Here is a 21,227-nt window from a genome sequence, read left to right on the forward strand (position 1 = left end):
GTCTGAGGTGACCTCAAGCAGAACCCAAAAACAAGAAGTGGAAAACCAGTTGAGCAGAGGCCTGCAGGCAGTATTTTTTAACAAATATGATAGAAACACAATGTATTAAGATGACCTAAGGGTTTTTCACGGGTCTATGCGGAAATCAGTGGAGCTGAAGTTTTACAACCGAATTGATTACACCTTGTGACACATAATTATATATTAGAGAACTGCTTGCAAGCACGTCTGCCCCTTCCCGCTTTTGTGTATATAACACCCTGTGAAGCTAAAAGTTTCAGAGCAGTTCTGAGCAATCTGAAATACTGTTTCCTGGGCTATAATCCTCGGTAAGACAACAAATAATGCATTTACTGACCTACTTGGAGGTTAGCTTTTTTTTTCTTTTTTCTTTTTTTTCTCTTTTTATGACACTAGCATTTCCCACACTTGAGAAATTAAGAGGCAAGGCCCATCCAGAGCATCAGAAAAAGCTTACATCTAGGAGAGAAACAGTGGGAAGGAACTGCAGAAACTGACGCTTCCTTACTTCCCCATCAGCACATCCCCCCCGCCCCGCCGCCTATATTGCTTTGTTGGTGCCAGCATCTTCCCTTGTGTTCTGCCCCCTCAAAAACATAAACACAAGCCATGCTACATAATACTGGAAAGACAAGACCTGGATTTAAAATCAGGCTCTGGGGCACCTGGGTGCCTCAGTCGGTTAAGCGTCTGCCTTCCGGTCAGGTCATGATCTCAGGGTCCTGGGATAGAGCCCCATATTGCGGGGGGGGGGGTCCGTGCTCAGCGGGGAGTCTGTCCCTACCCCCCCCCCACTTGTGCACGCTCTCTCACTGTCTCATAAAATCTAAAAAAATAAAATCAGGTTCTGCCATACTAGCTGGGTGGCCACAAGCAAGTCACAACCTAAGTGTGATGTATAAAACGGGGATAACTTCACCTACCTTACGGAGCTCACACATCACATAGTGACAACTCCATTACCAGGTACTTTTTTATTTCCCCCCAGAACACGAAGGCCTTATTATTTTCAGTGTTGTCTTTAAAAAGGAGAGGAGAAATTGGCATTGCTGATTCTTTCCCAGTGTCAGTTACCTTTTCTTTTTGCCTCCCTCACATCTTTCACTCTTCACAGGACTCACACTTTTTCCTTACCCTTTCCACTTTCCCTCTATCCCTTCCCTTCACAAACTCCACTTTTCCCTTTTTCTTTTCCTCCATTCTGCTTGGCCATCATGGTCCAAGACAGGATGCATTCCTTCGGGACGACTGGCCACAACCCCAAGCCCCAAGTATCTATCTTGCATATGTTCACTATCCATCAGTCTGGGAAGGACTTTTTTTTAATTAAAAAATTTTTAGTTTTTATTTTATGTGGGCTCCACACCCAACGTGGGCCTTGAACTCATTACCCTGAGATCATGAGTCCCATGTTTTACCAACCAAGCCAGCCAAGCGCCCCCAGGGAAGGCCTTTTCTTTTAAATGAAAAAATAGGAAAAGGACAGGAGTCCCCAATAAAGTGTACTTGTGGAGAGGAGGCTGAATCACTCAAACTCACAACTGTGACGTTTTCTCTCCTCTGTATAAATTTTGGTCATAGATCTTAACTAGGAGTTGGACCAAAGCAAAACAAAACACGCATAAATCCACGGTAATCCCTTGCCATAACACAATATTCTAATTGTATACAAACTGGTAGAAGAAATGGATCTAACCTAGCCTAATGTTTCAACTAGTAAAAGGGACAGCTGTGAAGACTGGAACAGTCTGTTCTTTGCCTATAGGTAGCCAGACACAGTCCCCAGGGTAATAAATTTATGAAGAGCTCAGCCAGTGTTATTATGCTGAAATTCAGCGTGCACAACTTCGGAGAGTGGGAGAGGCGAACTTGCCTATTCCCATACCTTTAGAAGAAACCTCAAGCAATGCAGAGACACTCATTAAAAACCTCCACAACTGGTTTTAACAGAATAGAATCACCCTTATTTTGACACGTGATAGCCCTTGTTCATCATCTATGAAGTCACAGTGCCAAGCCTAAAGCAGTTCCCTAACTAAAATTCAAAAGAATTTATACCCTAACGCTGCACCCAGCACAGACCAATAAGGATTGGGATGATACATACTCTTTTTTTTTTTTTAAAGATTTTATTTATTTATTTATTTGACAGAGATAGAGACAGCCAGCGAGAGAGGGAACACAAGCAGGGGGAGTGGGAGAGGAAGAAGCAGGCTCATAGCAGAGGAGCCTGATGTGGGGCTCGATCCCATAATGCCGGGATCACGCCCTGAGCTGAAGGCAGACGCTTAACCGCTGTGCCACCCAGGCGCCCCTGGGATGATACATACTCTTAAAACACAATTTGCTTTTTAAAAGCTTGTTTCAAGTCTCACCTTCCAGCTTTGGAAAGTAGGTGTAACTGGACATATTTATTACTTTCTGACAAGGACTGTTGTTCTAAGTCCTACATTAACTACCTTCATGATACCTATGAGATCTGGTACAAAGAGTTCTCACACCAAGAAGCAAACTGAGGGACAGGAAGGCTAAGTAATTTGTCCAAGGTCACACAGCAAGTCATTGCTGCAGGGCAAAGCAAGAATAGGACGACACAAGCAGGGAAGAGCGAGCAGGTCCTCCTGTGGCAGAAATCTTGGGAGGGGGGCACCTACACTGAGTTGTGGTCCCCCCAACAAAATCACTGTTATGGTTCCATGCTTTTCTCTTAACTGCAAAGTGGCATTATTTTAGCTTAACAGTGCTTTCTAAAAACTACCCAAGTAACTTGGGCATTTTTCTTTATGAAAACTGTTCCCATTAAAAGACATGTGAACAAGATGAAATGTGAGAGGAGGGATGGCACAGCCCTCCATCTAGGTCATTTGTCCTTTCACAGAAGTTACACAGTTAGTATAGAACCACAGGCTGCCAGGAGACTGGGTCCGAATCCCGATTCCTCCAGCTAAGCCTTCAGAGATGTCCAGATGAGACACTTCCTACCACAGTGATGAAAGAGTGAGGACGTCTGTGTGTGAGGAACTCTTACAGCCTCCACTGAGGGTCCCCAGAGCCACAACTAGGCAACTCTTCTTCTGCTCATACCCTTCTTTACACATACACACCCATTCGGGTCATGACAGATACTTTCGATAATTTCATATGAAACATTTTACGTCAATTAAAAGTACTTAAAATGCACTTATAAAATTTATTAACATCAGACACAGCAATCCCATCTTACCCAACCCATGAATTTAGTGACAGTCAACTAGAATGGGAGTACAGAACCCAATATTCCAACAGACCAAGATTCCAATCCTACTTAATCACTTGCCACTGTGTGACAGTGGGCCAGTTAATCTACCACATCATCGGTTTTCTCACCTGTTAAATAAGAATGAGAAATGATTACATGTCAATGGAACGTTATAAAGATTAAATGATAATTTCATATATGTGTGTGCATACAATGTAACTTTTACTATAAATACTAATAGACTTCAATTTATTTCAAAAATACAAGGCATATATGACAAAACTAACACCTGTTCTTCCTGGCACATGGATATATGCATGTTTATAATTTTCTATATTTCTTTAAATTTTTCAAAAGAGAAATTAAAATACTAATCTTACCTACTTTTAATACGGAATCACCTATGTAAAGGAATCCCTGTGTGCAGTTAACCTGTATCAGCAGGACCACATGCTTTCATAACAGAATTTCTGGAACAATCGTTTATAGAAGGCAGACTGCAGACTTGAGAATCTCAGGTCAGAGATGTCCAAGACTTCCGACATCTAACCCAAACCTCTTTATTTTCCAAACTAGAAATTGGCCTAAGTGGTTCTTCAAAGTTACATCCAGCTGGTTAATTCCAAGTGGTCTTTAAGCACCACATTTGAGAAATGATTTTCTTGTGTTTTATTTCTAAGTCCAATTTTCTGACACAATTTTACAATGGAAATTCACGGTATTTGATTTTGTTCATTCAGCTGTATAGAGAGAACCCTGGTAACCTTGCCATCTTTATAATCTTAGTACACGGACTTCCAAGAACATAGAAATTTTAGCACACATAAAAATGAGTGAAGTTGCTCAAGAGAGTCTTTTCATACCTTTTGGTTTCACACCAAATGGTAAACTATCAACTATTACCTTTTATAGTAAGTATGTACAGCACATGGAAAATTAAGAATTTCTTCAATTTGAAGAAATGAATCAATGTTATAATAGAAACATTATTTTAAGATGTATCTTTGGAAAATGATTCAGACTTGTATATAAAGAATTACATACTTAAATGTCTGAATTGTATACTAATGATTAAAGATTATTCTTCAAAAATATTCACAAAAACAGTTCTAAACTAAGGAGAGCATCGCAATCAACTGGGCTAGCTATATGCCCACTACTATCAGCTAATTTTACTTTACTAATAAGAATTTAAGTTTACAAAAAAAAGTGGTGAACCAAGGGCACCATCTGAAATAATCTGATGTTTTGTGGGGTTGCCCTCTATTTCCAGACAAATCAGCCTGCTGATGGTCAAATGACTGGGACATTTAGCAACCAGCACAGCACCCAAAATGGTTTAAAACATTAACAGATAAAACTGATTCTCATTTCCAAAACTTAATATTAATCGCACTAATGATGTCAAACAAGTATATGAAAGAAAGACACCACCAGGTTTAATACCTTATAAAGTATGTACAGAACTTGAATATTGTTGTAAGATACAATTCAAGTCACAACTGAATTAGCAACGTCATCAGATACTCTGATACAATGAAAAAGCCTAGTTGGTTTAAAACAAACAAACAAAATGCATGTAAACCATAAAAGATTACAAAGTATTTTAAAATACACAACAGAATTCTAACCAGGAGGTTTAAATTTGTATTCTTAAAAGGTGAATATATTATTTACAATCTTTAAGTTTCACAATTTGTTATTTTTACATGATCTTTATTACCCAGATAACATAAAACAATAAAGAGCTCTTTTAATACCATTTATACACAGAAAAAAATCAATAGGGAGATTGGTAAAATGCACTAGCCATAGTAGCTAACATACTAAAGGCCAGGGACTTTATTCATGGACTCAAGTCACAAAACAGACTTAACCAAAACTGCAAGCCAGGAAGCAGGCACTCGCAGAGACTTCACCGCAGGGACCCAGCTTCCTGACCTGAGAAGGAATGCTTATAAATAACAGTTCTGAAGGCAGACTTCTGGGAGGAATGGACAAGATCACCTATGGGAACTAATGAGCGCACTTACGTATTAAGAGAAGACTGCCCCACGTATGCGCGTTCACAGCACAGGTCACCGTGGGACCTTCCTTCAAGGTTTAAAGACCTCAACCTGCAGTCAGTCAGTCCTTAACAGCCGAAGTTTAAAGCACAGAATCCTTATTGGAGTGTTCAGCCCAGTCGATTAGCAAAAGCGATTTCTAAAATGCTTCAATACTGATGATATTAAAGCTACCAAAACTTTGTCATGATCACAAAGATTTGGGCTCCTGGGTTAGAATCCAAAGTCATTTTGCCTTCTGACAACGTTGCAGAGATGTTAAACACTTCTTGATCTCTCAAACCATGGGCATCTGCCTCCTAGGTTTTCTGTCTGTCGTAATCTCCAACCATCTTCTTGATGTGTGACAATTTGCTCTTCAACTGCTTGCAATAATGCCTCTTATTTTTGTAATCTGCAGACTAAAAAGAAAAATAAATAAACCAGGTAAGTTTAACAAAATAAAAACAAGTTGTGTTAGCTGCTAGGAAGGCAGAGGTGAATAAAAAAAAATCACGGAATAGTCAAATAAAATTGCTGGGGGTGATGAACGGAGTAATAAATACAGGCATCGGCAGTTTCTCTGACCACATAGGCAGTTTATTCTTTTTGCTCAATCATACCTTCTAACCTGGGTTTTACAAAGCATGCGCTAATTTCTAGTGATTTGTAAAGTGACCCAAAAAACTTACTGGCCTTTTTGTTAACACATCACCTAAAAAATCAGTAAAACAGGGGTGCGTGGCTGGCTCAGTTGGTAGAGCATGTGACTCTTGGTCTCAAGGTTGTGGGGGTCAAGTACCATGTTGAGTATTGAGTGTAGACATTTAAAAATACAATCTTTTTCTTTTTTTGTAAGATTTTATTTATTTGAGAGAGAGAGCGTGCATACGCGCACACCAGCGGGGGAGGGGCAGAGCGGAGCTCCATCCCAGGACCTAGAGGTCATGACCTGAGCGGAAGGTGGACGATTAACCATCTGAGCCACACAGGCACCCCCAAAATAAAATCTTTTTTTCTTTCAGATTTTTTGGTAAGATTGTATTTTGATTTATTTGACAGAGAGAGAGAAAGAGAGCACAAGCAGGGTGAGCAACAGGCAGAGGGAGAAGCACGCTCCATGCTGAGCAAGGAGCCTGATGCAGGGCTCGATCCCAGGACCCTGGGATCATGACCTGAGCAAGGCAGATGCTTAACTGACCAAGCCACCCAGGCACCCAAAACTAAGATCCTTTTTTTAAAGATTGATTGACTGACTGACTGATTTGACAGAGAGAGAGAGTAACAGGGAGCCACCTACAGGGAGAGGGAAAGGAGAAGCAGACTCCCCACTGAGCCTGAGCTGAAGGCAGACACTTGACCAACTGAGCCACCTAGGTGCCCCCCCAAAATAAAATCTTTTTAAAAAAATTAGTAAAACAAAAACTGGTGATATTGGTTGACTTGGGAAAGGAGAAATAGGTAAATGGGGAACAAGACAGGGATTTTACTTCATACTCTTCTTTTTTTTTTCTTTTTTAAGTAATCTCTACAACCAACATGGGGCTTGAACTCAAAACCCCGAGATCAAAATTCACATGTTCTACCAACTGAGCCAGCCAGGTGCATTTAAAATTATGGTGTTTGTGATTTAAAAAAAAATTAATATAAAATCTTTTAAAAACAAAGTTTTAAACCAAGAAACACTGATAACACCAAGTGCTGACCAGGATACGATGCAAAAGGAATCTACACAGCTCATTGGGAATATAAACCGGCAAACCAGGAAAGCTGTCTGACACCATTGGCCCAAGGTCAGACAGACACTTGCCCAATGACCCTGAAATTTCACTCCCAAGTGTACATCTAAGAAATGTGTGCACATGTGCACAGACACTTACAAAAATTTTTGAAGCTGCATTAGTTATAAAAGCCATAACTTGGGAACAACCCAAGCCCCAACCAAGCCCCCACACTGGGTTCCATGCTCAGTGCGGAGCCTGCTTATCCCTCTCCCTCTAATCCTCCACTGCTTGTGCTTTCACTCTCTCGCAAATACATACACAAACACATAAATAAATAAACTCTTAAAAAAAATCACATATAAAAAATACATACTATATGATTCCATGTACATAAAGTTCAAAATAGGCTAAACTCTCTATGACGTTAAAAGTTAGGATGGTAGTTATCTGTGGGGAGAGGAAAAATTGGAGGAGAGCACAAGAGGGGTTTGCCAGGGACACTAGGAAATATATTTCTTCATCTGGGTGCCAGGTACAAAGGTATATGGTCGCTTTTAAAGATTTTTTATTATTTATTTATTCATTTTTTTAAAGATTTTATTTATTTATTTGACAGAGAGAGTACAAGCAGGGGGAGTGGCAGGCAGAAGGAGAGGGAGAAGCAGGCTCCCCGCTCAGCAGAGAGCTAGAAGCGGGGCTCGATCCCAGGACCCTGAGATCATGACCCGAGCCGAAGGCAGACGCTTCACCAACAGAGCCACCCAGGTGCCCCTACACTTCAACTTTTATTTTTTTTTTAAAGATTTTATTTATTTATTTGACGGAGATAGAGACAGCCAGCGAGAAAGGGAACACAAGCAGGGGGAGTGGGAGAGGAAGAAGCAGGCTCCCAGCGGAGAAGCCCGATGTGGGGCTAGATCCCAGAACGCTGGGATCACGCCCTGAGCCGAAGGCAGACGCTTAACCGCTGTGCCACCCAGGCGCCCCTACACTTCAACTTTTAAAAAAAGCTTGTAAGAGCTGGTTGTAGCTGCAAACAACGAAATTAAGGTTCTAACTTCTGTTACAGTTTTCACCTTGCGGTTTTAGGGTCTTTTGTCATCATCAGTGCTTGTGTGACAAGGTGTTCATGGTCATTTCAAAGGTTCAAGAAAAAACACATAATAGAAAATTCTTCCTGAAAGCACCTTACAATCTGGGATACTTACTCCCTTCACTTGCTTCAGTCTATTGTACTCATCAGCAGCCGCCTATTAATGAGAAACACAACAGAGTATGTTTAGCGGGGCATTTTCTCTTTCAAAAATAACATTCCTGATGTTCTATTAGAGCTAAAACTGACAACAATGCCAAAAATGCAGGAAATTAAAATAATGAAGTCTTTAGGTTCTTACAACTATTATAGTCAGCAAGAGGGTCTGAGGGAAGCCAGTAAAGAGAAATCTGTGACTTATTCCTCACGTTCCATTCACATAGACAGGTAACTATTTGTTTTGCTGCCTCTCATCTCTCTCCATGTTGGTCCAGGTGCCATGCTGACACCAGAGAGATCTTCTGTAAAGCATAGCTCTCATCTGGTTACAGCCCTTTATGAAACTGGTCTGAGTTCCCCAGTAACTAACTTCAATATATATGCATATGTATATGTATACACGTAAATATATATATACACTCACAATAATATATATGTATTTGTGATGTATTCTTAGTTATGTATATATTTAAGTTAACCTATTACATATTATACATATCTAAAATAATTTGAGCAATAAACTAAACTAGTATTGGATTATAACCCAAAGTATAAAACAGATATCCATGAATCAATACTGACATAAAACATAAGATAACTTCTCATCAAAGATGGTGTGTGTCTAGGTGCACTTTTGCATGAAGGGGATATTTTAACAACTAATATTTGGGTGACAACCAGGTGATAGAATTTAAGGCAGTTTATTTTTCTGTACCCAATTCTGTAATGTTAATATTTTACAGAAGAATGAACTGTGTTTATGAATAGAAAAATATAGCTTTTTTTTTTTTAATAGGAAGGGATATACGTACATAGCCTATTGTTTTGTACTTCTTAACTACATTAGTACACTCTTCAATTTGGAAAGACTTCATCCAAGACTGGACTTCAGTTATTTTTCAAGGAAATCAATTTGAGAATTGCTAGCAAAATTTGAATCAGCCTTAACAGAAAAGATACTATATCTCCATAGATTAGAATAACATCATATATAATATACAATTATCAGGTTTGAATTTACCATGTACTCTTCACTTTCTTCTCTATAATCATCCAATTCTTTATCTAGGCGAGAAAGTCCTTTATTGACCTCATCAAGTTCTGCTTGTAAGCTCTTGTATTCCTGCAGGCCAGTGTCAAAATTTCTCTTGTAGAGTTGTCTTTGTTGATCCGAAGTGATAGGTGGATATTCCCTAAAAATAGAGAAAATGACTACTTATGACTCTAGCAGACATAAAATCCAGTCTTCTTCATCAAAGATAATGCAGCTGGTGGGATGTAGAGAATGACAATCTCCTGTTTTCTTTTTGTTGCTTATGGAGAGAGGAAGGTGGGATGCAAGTAAGTTCTCTTAAGAATGATCAGTCAGTTGAACATCTGACTCTTGATTTCGGCATAAGTCATGATCTTGGGGTAGTGAGATCGAGCCCCTTTGGGCTCTGTGCTCAGCACAGCATCTGCTTAAGATTCTTTCCCACTCCCTCTCTCTCTCTCTCTCAAAAAAAAAAAAAAAAAAAGAATGATTATACTCTATACATCACTGCCTTTGGCTTTAAAAATACTATGCTTGGTGGGGGGAGTGCAGTGCCTGGGTGGTTCAGTCGGCAGAGTGACTGACTCTTGGTCTCTGCTCAGGTCACGACCTCAGGGTCCTGGGTTCAAGTCCTGCGTCTAGCTCCACGCTCAGTGGGGAGTCTGCTTGAGATTCCCTGTCTCCCTCTCACTCCACCTCTCCCCCAGTTCGTGCATGCTCTCTCAAATAAACACATCGTTAAAAACAAAATACTATGCTTATATAATTTTTAGAAATAAAATTAAAAATCATTTATGAAATTGAAGGTTCAAGTCATAGGAACTCATTTATTTTAACACCACGTGATAATAGAATATTTATGTTTGAAGTCTCAAAACTAGAATTCGGGAATACAAAGTTATGTTTTCTTTTTCTTTTTTTTTTTTTAAAGATTTTATTTATTTATTTGACAGAGATAGAGACAGCCAGTGAGAGAGGGAACACAAGCAGGGGGAGTGGGAGAGGAAGAAGCAGGCTCATAGCGGGAGAGCCTGACGTGGGGCTCGATCCCAGAACGCCGGGATCACGCCCTGAGCTGAAGGCAGACACTTAACCGCTGTGCCACCCAGGCGCCCCCAAAGTTATGTTTTCGTCATCACTGTGGCAGAGCAGCTGACTGGCAGCTGGCTGTTTTCTGCTACCAACTACAGTCTTCAGATTGTTTTTTTAATTGATCTTGTTTTCCTAAGCAGAAATAGCTTATTTTAAGTCCTTTAATTATACAAGTAGACTTTAAAATGTACATGTACAAAAATACATGCTCATCGTATAAATAATGTGACAAAGGCACTACAGTGAAAAAAGCCCTGAAATTCTGTATCACTTGTATCTCTCAATATACTAGCTACTCTTTACATATCACCGTGATGGTATTAACGAATAATCCACCGAGGAAATAACTCTGAATTGTTGCAGAGGACTAAGGAACTTCATAGCAACATGGAATTTCAATTTTGACATCTAAATTGACCTAACATCTTCATTTTACGAAGGGGAGAAATTAAATGATTTGCTCAAAAGTAAAATAAGAATTCAGGTTTCTTACAAGTTTTCATTTAAATCTTCCATGATTCAAGTTAAAAAAAATATTTTATACCTAGATGGCTGAACTTGGCCAAGAACTTCTTTTTTCGAAGATTTATTTATTTGAGAGCGCAAGCAAGCGAATGTATGAGGGAGAGAGAGAGAGTCTCAAGCGGACTCCCCACTGAGTGGGGAGCCCCACACGTGGCTCGATCTCATGACCTGAGCCGAAACAAGGGTTGGGAGGCTTAACTACTGAGCTACTCAGGCGTCCCTGACCAAGAACTCTTGTGGAGAGAGGGGAAGGTGAGGTATGAGAACCACCAGGAGACTACACCCTGAGAAGCAATGTTTTGATGAACCACCATTCACACCGCAAATGTTTCTGATTTGCGTCCCACTTCTCAGAACACTTGGGCATCAAAGGGCTACGCATTGCACATGAATATAGCTGGTAATGATGACCTGTAACTCAACCACCAGCACACATAGGAACTTAACCACAGCCTTGGGCAGAACACTGAATTGTTAACTTAATTGTTTACATAACTGTTTGCCAAAGTCCTCTGGATTAAACTTTTAAAAGAATCTCCGGTCTCATGCTGAAACCTTAACGTAAAAGTGAATGCCAAGACAAAGCCATAGCACCGGTCCGGGAATTTTATAATCAGTAACCGAAGTTCCTCTATACTGGTGTTTTATTTGTTTGGAAGACCTTTCTTGGGTGACTACTGGTGCGAGTTCAACAGTCACTTTGTGGAAGACTGTGTTTTTCTTTTTTAGGACACAGTCACAGCCAAGCATGTCCCCTCCCCGTCAATCTTCATTACCGAAGAGTACTAAGGGGGAAAACCTAACAACCAGTCTGGGCTGTCGGAGAATGAAACCGTACCAGCCAACCCCAGCTGAGCAAGCACTCCCCAAGCACTCCCCAGGCCGGCTGGCCCAGGCTCACACCCCGATCCCGTGCAAGCGGTTCCAGCACGAGGCCACCCACTACCTGATCCAGTCCTCCTCCAGCTCGTCGCACGACTCGCCCCCGGTCGTGTAGTCTGTTTCATAGTGGTCCTGCTCGGGCCGCTTGGACCTGCCCGCTCTTCCTTTCGTGGGGGCCCTCTTGGAAGGCGTCTCCAAGTTGCCGGTGCTGTAGCGAGGCTGCCGGCCGTCATCCACAGGCGAGGTCACCGGCAGCTCCTGCACCACTTCGGGCACCCTAACAAAACAGCAATCAGCTTTCAGGGATCGCCAGGGACACTACAGCCCTTGGCCAGTGTAACCACAAAGAGCAGCGAGAGTACGCGCTGGGACGCATCTCCACGCCCAGGTGCACGCACGCAGGCAGTTCACGTACTCAACACAAGGCAGACCCCCGGGCTCCTGCGTGGAGGTTCACGCAAGCTCAGACCCCCTGGAGCACACCAAGTGGCTTGAGGGTTCCACCGCAAGGAGAGCCCACTTGTAAAACCTCCTGAGTAAGACGGATCTGAGACCACTGCAGGAAGCCCGGGCTGATGTGGAAGGGGTGTTCACCGGACCGGGGCCAGGGACTCACTCCACAAAAGCTGGTCAGGAAAATAATGCTCAGTATTCTTTTCTACAGGTTCTTCCAGCTTCATGGGATGCTGGGTGCAGAAGAGAAATGCACGTACCTGGCTACCTTGGGAAGCTGCTCTCAGACGTAAGCATTTTTAGTATTAATTTTAGACTCTTATACGTCAATTTTCTTTTCAAGATACAATCTTGGAAAACTAAAATACTAAAAATTTAAATTGCTATGTTAATCCTATAGCCATGGAGACTGAACAGCAGGGAAGGATTCTCGTTAGACGTATTTTCCTAACGCAATTAGTTAATACTGCATCAGATGTTTAATTGCATGTGTTTCTCAACAATTGTTGGAGAGGATGTGGAGAAAGGGGATCCCTCCTACATTGTTGGTGGGAATGCAAGTTGGTACAGCCACTCTGGAAAACAGTGTGGAGGTCCCTTAAAAAGTTAAAAATTGAGCTACCCTATGATCCAGCCATTGCACTACTGGGTATTTACCCCAAAGATACAGACGTAGTGAAGAGAAGGGCCATATGCACCCCAATGTTCATAGCAGCAATGTCCACAATAGCTAAATTGTGGAAGGAGCCGAGATGCCCTTCAACAGATGACTGGATTAAGAAGTTGTGGTCCATATATACAATGGAATATTACTCAGCTATCAGAAAGAACGAGTTCTCAACATTTGCTACAACATGGACAGCACTGGAGGAGATAATGCTAAGTGAAATAAGTCAAGCAGAGAAAGACAACTATCATATGATTTCTCTCATCTATGGAACATAAGAACTAGGATGATCGGTAGGGGAAGAAAGGGATAAAGAAAGGGGGGGTAATCAGAAGGGGGAATGAAACATGAGAGACTATGGACTATGAGAAACAAACTGAGGACTTCAGAGGGGAGGGGGGTGGGGGAATGGGATAGACCGGTGATGGGTAGTAAGGAGGGCACGTATTGCATGGTGCACTGGGTGTTATACACAACTAATGAATCATCGAGCCTTACATCGGAAACCGGGGATGTACTGTATGGTGACTAACATAATAAAAAATCATTTAAAAAAAAAAATAATTGCATGTGTTTCTGCCACGAGCATGAAAATGAAGTCAAACACACAACAGAATAGCAAGAGCTGTGGCAACTGTTAAGCACTTCTGAGTAACCGCCATGCAGAACTTAACTTTCCCTTGTAGCGGAGCTGAAGGAAAAGGAGGCAAAGGACACACCAGAGACTTTCCAACCTCAGCCTTGTTATTCGAATCGACTATTAAAAATGTCCGAACATTGTTGTTTTCTCATTGCTTTCAACTTAAGAGAAACTAAAATCCTGAGCTTTGTCTATGAGGCGTTCTCTATTTTCCAGGTGATCCAGAACTGCTTGCTTCTAACTGTTGTCCAAGTCTTCAGATTTCTATCACACTTACTAATGTCTTGTCGAAGCCTAAAGCCTTGGGATGTGTGTGCATAGCTGGGGGTGGTAGTGGGATTTACGCCTTCTTTCTGAATGTATTCGCGGTACGGTGGCTTTGCGTGCTACGTTATTGCTGCATCTAAAGGAGGGAAAATGTGACTTTCTCCATGAGTCAATGAGTAACAAGTTCCTAGACACTCTGCCAAAATTGCCGGGTATTATGCTTCCTGCTTTGGGAATGCAGTAGGTGTATTGGAGGGAGTAGGGGCTAGAGAAGAAGGAAGCCAAACAGCAAAAGAAATCAGAAAAGAACAAAACCTAAAACATTAAAACAGGCCTCCTCTCATAATTACATATGACATTGACAGTATAGATCTTTATTTTGTCGGGCTCCCTGCTCAGGGGGAGTCTGCTTCTCCCTCTCCCTCTGCCCCTTCCCCCTGCTTGAGCTCTCTCTCCCCCTCTCCCTCAAATACATAAATAAAATCTTTTAAAAAAATTAATAAATCTTTATTTTGGAAGTTTTCCACCTCCCACTCTCCTACATACTTTGAAACACTAAAGGGTAACATACTTGATACAGCATAAAACCTAAACACAAAATGCTTACAAGTATTTACAAATTAAAGAGTTAGGTAATATGTATACCATCAATAATCTTTGAACCCACTTTTAGATACAAATGCCAGTAGGTCATAATCGGCATGACCCTGAAGAGGCAAGCAGCTGTATGCTTTCCTTGGTTTCCAACTCAGTCTCCAGGTCCAGAAGTTCACCCTTGTGTTTTCTTTCTTTTCTATTCATTTGTTTTCTTCACACACCCTCCCTCACATGCCTTTGGTGCTCCTACCTTGCCCTGACTCTCAGAGTAGCTACCGTGTGCGGTCTTCTGCCATGGTAGACTGCCACCTCCATGTGAACAAGGACATGGTATTCCCAGGGCACCTAGCCAACTACTGTGTACATGGCAGGTGTTCAAGAGAATTCCTGAATTGAAAACACATTCACAAGAATCCTCTTTTCTGATGACACCAGTATCAGTGAGAGAAGAGTAACGAGGCATGATCAACATCAGTGTCCTATGTACATGGTATTTTTTATTTTAAAAGATTTTATTTATTTATCTGACAGACAGACAGCCAGCGAGAGAGGGAACACAAGCAGGGGGAGTGGGAGAGGAAGAAGCAGGCTCACAGTGGAGGAGCCTGATGTGGGGCTCGATCCCATAATGCCGGGATCACGCCCTGAGCCGAAGGCAGACGCTTAACGACGGAGCCACCCAGGCGCCCCAATGTACATGGTATTTTATTTTTAATTTTTTTCTCAAAGAATTTATTTATTTGAGAGACAAAGGGAACAGGGAGGAGAGGCAGAGGGAGAGAGAAAAGCAGACTCCCCCCTGAGCAGGGAGCCCAATGTGGGGCTCCATCCCAGGACCCTGGGATCATGACCTGAGCCGAAGGCAGATGCTTAACCGACTGAGCTATCCAGGTGCCCGTACAAGGTATTTTAGAACTATCACTATTATTGGGGGGACTATCTGAGCCTTGTCAATCAGAGAACCCCCATCTCCCTAGCCTTGGGAATGACAATGATCCAAAAAGGACCAATCAGGAATCTTTCAATATATTTTATATGTCAGCTTTGGGAAAGGACATTCCATTTTCCAAATCCTGTGCTGGAAGGTCAATGTAGCCTGGAAAATGTGGATGACTGTCCTGCTTTAATAGAAGCTGTACTGAGAATAAAGCCCACATAGCAACAGGGGCCCTGGTAACCTTTCTTCTGAGTTCCTGGCCCATGCCATTCCTGAAGTAAGACCATCCCTTGGTCTAATGTGAACCAGTGAATTCCTACAATTCATATATAGTCCTAACAGATTATCCTACTAGCCTCTTTACGCTACCATACAAGGTTTCATTGGCACTCCAGGGTGTCAGTCTGCCTTGAAAGCTCTGTGACATGTCAACACTCAACTTTCTTGACTTGTAAAGATGAATTCACCCTGGATTTGGACAGGATAGTAAGGAATATAACTAATAGGGGGTATCTCCTAAATTTAATTAGAAAAGGTGGAGAAGCAACCACTTTCAATTAAATTCTCCTATCTCCTAACCCAGTATGAATTCTGATTGCCTTGAAATTCTAAGATATAGGACATTATGACAAGTACAAGGTGCCAGATGTAATTACCATATAATTCCACTTTATAAGAACTCCAATAATAAAATGCCTAGTTATAGACATCAAAATTGTGGTGGGGGGATGGGGATATCAATGAAGAAAGGGTACACGTGGGCCTTTTAGAGTGCTTGATATGTCTCTCTGTTGGTGTGGTGGTGGTTACTTCAGTGTTCACACATGTGAAAAATCATCAGGCTGTATGCTCAAGATTAGTACTCTTTACTGAATGTGTGTTATGCTTTGGGGGGAAAAATCTTAGTGTTGAGGTACCTCATCCTTACCATGGACCTCAGACACAATGTTCCTGTTCTAATTCCTTGCCTATCCACTAGATAGCAAGGAGAGGAGCTAGTGGGCTACTAAGCACTTTTATGAAAGCCTGACTAACGTGCATCCCTACCTACCCCATCCAAGGGGATGTGCTCTGAATCTTCCAGAGCATACAGTACTCTGCCATGGGCAACACCTGGCAATTTCTATTATTTCTTAGAGGCTCCAAGTTCCTTCCAACATTAGTGCATACAAATCAGGAGATAACGTCCTATCACATCCCTTAGCACCGTCCCCATCCTCCCCTTCTTCTGGATTTTGAAACTAAGCATTACTTTCGCATTTTCTAGACCTTCAAAAAAGTTCTAGGGTGTTGGGGCGCCTGGGTGGCTCAGTTGTTAAGCATCTGCCTTCAGCTCAGGGTGTGATCCCAGAGTCCTGGGATCGAGCCCTACATCGGGCTCCCTGCTCCGCTGGGAGCCTGCTTCTTCCTCTCCCATTCCCCGTACTTGTGTTCCCTCTTTTGCTGGCTGTCTCTCTCTCTTTGTCAAATAAATAAATAAAATCTTAAAAAAAAAAGTTTTAGGGTACAGGCTGGGAATATGAATTGGTACACCCCCTAGGGACTACAATTTGAGTATACCCATCAAAGTGAAATAGGAAATTTCTTTCAACTCAGCACTTCTGCTTTTAGTATTTTTCCTCCAGCTACATTCACAGACGTGAAAAGTGATATACATACAAGTTTATACACCCTGCAGCGGTTAGTAATAATGGAACACAGGGGAAAAGTAAGTGCCAATATGGAATTAACAAATTATAGTATATCCATCAGGTGGAATATTATGCAGCTATAAAACAGATACATAAGCTCTTTGTATACCGATATGCACAATCTCCAAGACACACTGCTAATAATGCATTTAATATGCTAGGATTTTTTTTAAGATTTTATTTTTATTTATTTGAGATAGAGGAGAGTGAGGGAGCACGAGTGGGGGGGCAGAGAGAGAGGGAGAAGCAGGCTCCCCGCTGAGCAGGGAGCCCAACATGGGGCTGGATCCCAGGACCCCAGGATCATGAGTGAGCCGAAGTTAGACACTTAACTGACGGAGCCACCCAGGTACCCACTAATATGTCAGTATGTATGTATTTATGTATGTATGTATGTATGTATGTATTTATTTGACAGAGAGAGAGACAGCCAGCGAGAGAGGGAACACAAGCAGGGGGAGTGGGAGAGGAAGAAGCAGGCTCACAGCGGAGGAGCCTGATGTGGGGCTCGATCCCATAACACCGGGATCACGCCCTGAGCCGAAGGCAGACGCTCAACCGCTGTGCCACCCCGGCGCCCCCCAAAATGCCAGTATTTTTTAAAGGAAGATCTAACTAATGTACATTTTGGCCAGCATATTTATTTAAAAATAATTTCTGGAAGGTTATATAAGAGAAATTGGTGGGGTGCCTGGGTGGCTCAGGTGGCTAAGCATCTGACTCTTGATCTCAGCTCAGGTTTTGATCTCAGGGTTGTGAGTTCAAGCCCTGCACCAGCATGGAGCCTACTTAAAAAAAAAAAAGTGGTAACACTAGCTGCCTCTAGGAGTAGCTGCCTCTAGGAATAGGAACTAGGTAGCTGGGGGAAAAAAGCTATCCCTTTGTCCCTTTTAAATTTTACATTACAAATGTACCGGCTTATTCCAGAATAAGTAAGATTTTTAAATTGTTCCAAATGAATTTGTGAAGATATCTTGGTTTTCATGAAAAGAGACAGCATGTGGAATGTTATGCAACCATTCAGGCTTTAATAATTAATTTAGAGGCACAGCTGGTCACAAGATGCATTATAAATATTTATTATGAATGCATGGAAGTCATGCAAATCATAGCTTTGAACTTTTACAAGGACTGTGCCTCTACTTTGTACACCTTTGCCCCTAACAGTCTCAAGTGTTTTGGATTTTTGTCAAAATCCAAACAGAAGGAGAACACAGAAAATACTCTTCCTCCAAATCACTCACAACTGAAACCAAAGGCCAAGTCAATTCTGAAGACCAAAACAATATATATGTTGACGGTAAGGCAAACTGCTGTCTGTTTCCAAATTCTATTCCGGGGTAACAATGGAACCTATTGTCTCAAACTGATTCCATAATTAGCTTAGCTGCTGGTGTCATCTTAAGGGGTTCCAGGTGACCAAACTACCATGCACTCGAGGTGATTTCTATATAAACTGGACCACTAAATGGGAGGGGTGGGGGGTGGGTCGGATTTGGAGATTAAACTGAAGCAACACAAAGTTTTCCAGCAGATACACCTTTAACTGAAAACAATCAAAGTAGTTAAAGGGAATGTTTTTTATTTTTTAGTCTACAAAGGAATTTAGAGTTCTAGAATTATATATAAGAAGATGGGCTGGCTGCCTGGCTTAGTCGCTGGAACCTGCGACTCTCAATCTCAAGGTTGTGAGTTTCAGCCCCATGGTGGGTGTAGAGATTACTTAAAAATAAAATCTTTTTTTTTTTAAAGATTTTATTTATTTATTTGACAGAGAGAGTGAGTACAAGCCAAGTAGGTGGAGTGGCAGGCAGAGAGGGAGAGGGAGAAGCAGGCCCCCCCACTGAGCAGGGAGCCCGATGTGGGGTCGATCCCAGAACGCTGGGATCATGACCTGAGCCAAAGGCAGGTGCCTAACCCACTGAGCCACCCAGGCGCCCCAAAAATAAAATCTTAAAAAAAAAAAAAAAAGAAGAAGAGTAATTTATCATCCTTAGGCAAAAATTATATCCAGTCCGTAACAACAGTGTTTCTAATACCCTTCCCTCACTAGTCATTAGGTTGAATTAGAATTAGGCTTTAGGGTAAACAAAAACCACAACGGGGATACCATTCCAATAACCATAATGGCACCTACTTTAGCCAGAAGCTCACTGTGAGGTTACTTACACTACTTGTAAAGCTACACCTATAGGCTTTATCAGTTTCACATCCCCCAGCAACATGAAGGATCTAGCACAGCAAGTGAGATCTCAGAATTCCTGAATTCAAACAAAGTCTTCTCGTTAAATAAAAATGTATGTGGCTAGGGGATCATCAACCAGCCATCTTCCCCTTCCAGTAATGAGATTTAGTAGTTACAGGCAAGGACAGACAGAACCCCTCACAGCTCTGCTTTGTATCAATAACGTCCTTCACTCTCACCTCAACTTCAAAACCAGCAACAGGGAAGAGAACTACTTTTTTAGAGTGAAAAAACGCTATCTGACCTTTCTCTATTAAACCAGCAAGAGAAAAGAAGCACTTTCAGCTTCGAAGGGGGAGAAGATCCCACCAGCTCACAGTCCCACCCTTCTCATCTTCCAAGTCTCCACCAACAATGCAGGAGATCTGTCTCCAGGCTTTAGGAAACTGTGAAATTTACTTTTTAAAGCAAATGGTACAACAGGAACTGATTTATCAACATATACAATACTCATTTTTTAAAACTCATTCCGTCTGAAGGAGGAAGATGCTACTTACGGTGTTGATTTGTAGGAAGACTCTGAATACAACCGCTTGTCATTCACTTTACCATTGGAAGAGTAGGCCATCGGGCTGTCTACTCTCTCCACGTAGTCGGAAGGGGGCGGAGGCATGTCTTGTGTGCCTGCAGAAACGTTTTTCACCTAAAGAAACAGCCCCAGGAGACAAAGTTATTACTGAGCCTGTAATTTAAAGGGGAAAGAAATGAAAGAAAAATATCGCATATAAAATTACCTAATACTTATTGGGCTCATTAAATACTATTAACCTGCCTTGTTATTGTTAGTGTTAACAATCAAATCAGTATTCCTACCAACACGCAAATGACGCCGTTGCTAGCTTAACAAGTCCAGAATTACAAAGAAGGAAAAAAATTATCAATCATCAGGGAAATGCAAATCAAAACCACAATGAGATATCACCTTACACCTGCCAGAATGATGAAAATCAAAAATAATAAAAAGACAGGGGCGCCTGGGTGGCTCAGTCGTTGGGCGTCTGCCTTCAGCTCAGGGCTCGATCCCAGGGTCCTGGGATCGAGCCCTACATCGGGCTCCTCTGCTGGGAGCCTGCTTCTTCCTCTCCCACTCCCCCTGCTTGTGTTCCCTCTCTCGCTGGCTGTCTCTCTCTGTCCAATAAATAAACAAAAATATTAAAAAAAATAATAAAAAGACAAAATAACGACGATAACAAAAACCCCCCCAAAAGACAAGAAATTGGTAAAGACATGGAGAAAAAGGGACTCTCGGGCACTACTGGATAAAATGCGAACTGGTGCAACCACTGTGGAAAACACCATGGAGGCTCCTCCAAAAATTAAAAATAGGCCATATGATCCAGTCATCCCACTACTGGCTATGTGCCCAAAGAAAACAAAAACACTAATTCGAGAAGATGTATATATCCCTATGTTCACTGCAGCATTATTTACAGTAGCCAAGATATGGAAGCAACCAAAGTGTCCAACGATAGATGAATGGGTAAAGAAGATGTGATACATATGGAGTAATATTACCCAGCCACAAAAGAGAATGAGGTCTGGCCATGTGCAACAACATGAATGGACCTAGAAGGCATTATGCTAGTCATATTAGTCCAGCCAAGTCAGATAAGTCAGACAGAGAAAGACAAATACCACATGATTTCACTCATACGGAATTTAAGAAATAAAACAAATGAATAAACAAAGAAAAAAGGAGACAAAAATCGGACTTCTAGATACAGAGAACAACCTTGTAGTTGCTAGAGAGGACGTGAATGGGGGGATAGGTAAAATAAAGGGGATTAAGAGGTGCAAACTTCCAGTTATGAAACAAGTCACAAAGATGAAAAGTTCAGCACAGAAAATGTAGTTAATAAGACTGAAATAATGTTTGGTGACAAATGGTGACTATACTTATCATATTAGCAATGAATAA

At 41.7% G+C, this 21,227-nt stretch overlaps 1 protein-coding gene across 5 annotated transcripts in view; it reads right to left on the minus strand.

Moving 5' to 3' along the window:
• Nucleotides 1-3,197: 3,197 nt before the first annotated feature.
• Nucleotides 3,198-21,227, minus strand: part of OCLN (occludin) — a 53,899-nt gene continuing 35,869 nt past the window's right edge. For all 5 annotated transcript variants that reach the window (XM_040622202.1, XM_040622201.1, XM_040622200.1 and 2 more), the window contains 5 exons: nucleotides 19,807-19,952; nucleotides 11,877-12,089; nucleotides 9,302-9,473; nucleotides 8,237-8,278; nucleotides 3,198-5,726 (listed from right to left, as the gene is read on the minus strand). In XM_040622202.1, coding sequence (XP_040478136.1) covers nucleotides 5,625-5,726; nucleotides 8,237-8,278; nucleotides 9,302-9,473; nucleotides 11,877-12,089; nucleotides 19,807-19,952 — 675 coding nt within the window. In that variant the 3' untranslated portion in view covers nucleotides 3,198-5,624. The remainder of the gene's footprint in view (nucleotides 5,727-8,236; nucleotides 8,279-9,301; nucleotides 9,474-11,876; nucleotides 12,090-19,806; nucleotides 19,953-21,227) is intronic.

This window comes from Ursus maritimus, unplaced genomic scaffold (genome assembly GCF_017311325.1).
Source record: "Ursus maritimus isolate PB19 unplaced genomic scaffold, ASM1731132v1 scaffold_5, whole genome shotgun sequence".
NCBI lineage: Eukaryota > Metazoa > Chordata > Mammalia > Carnivora > Ursidae > Ursus > Ursus maritimus.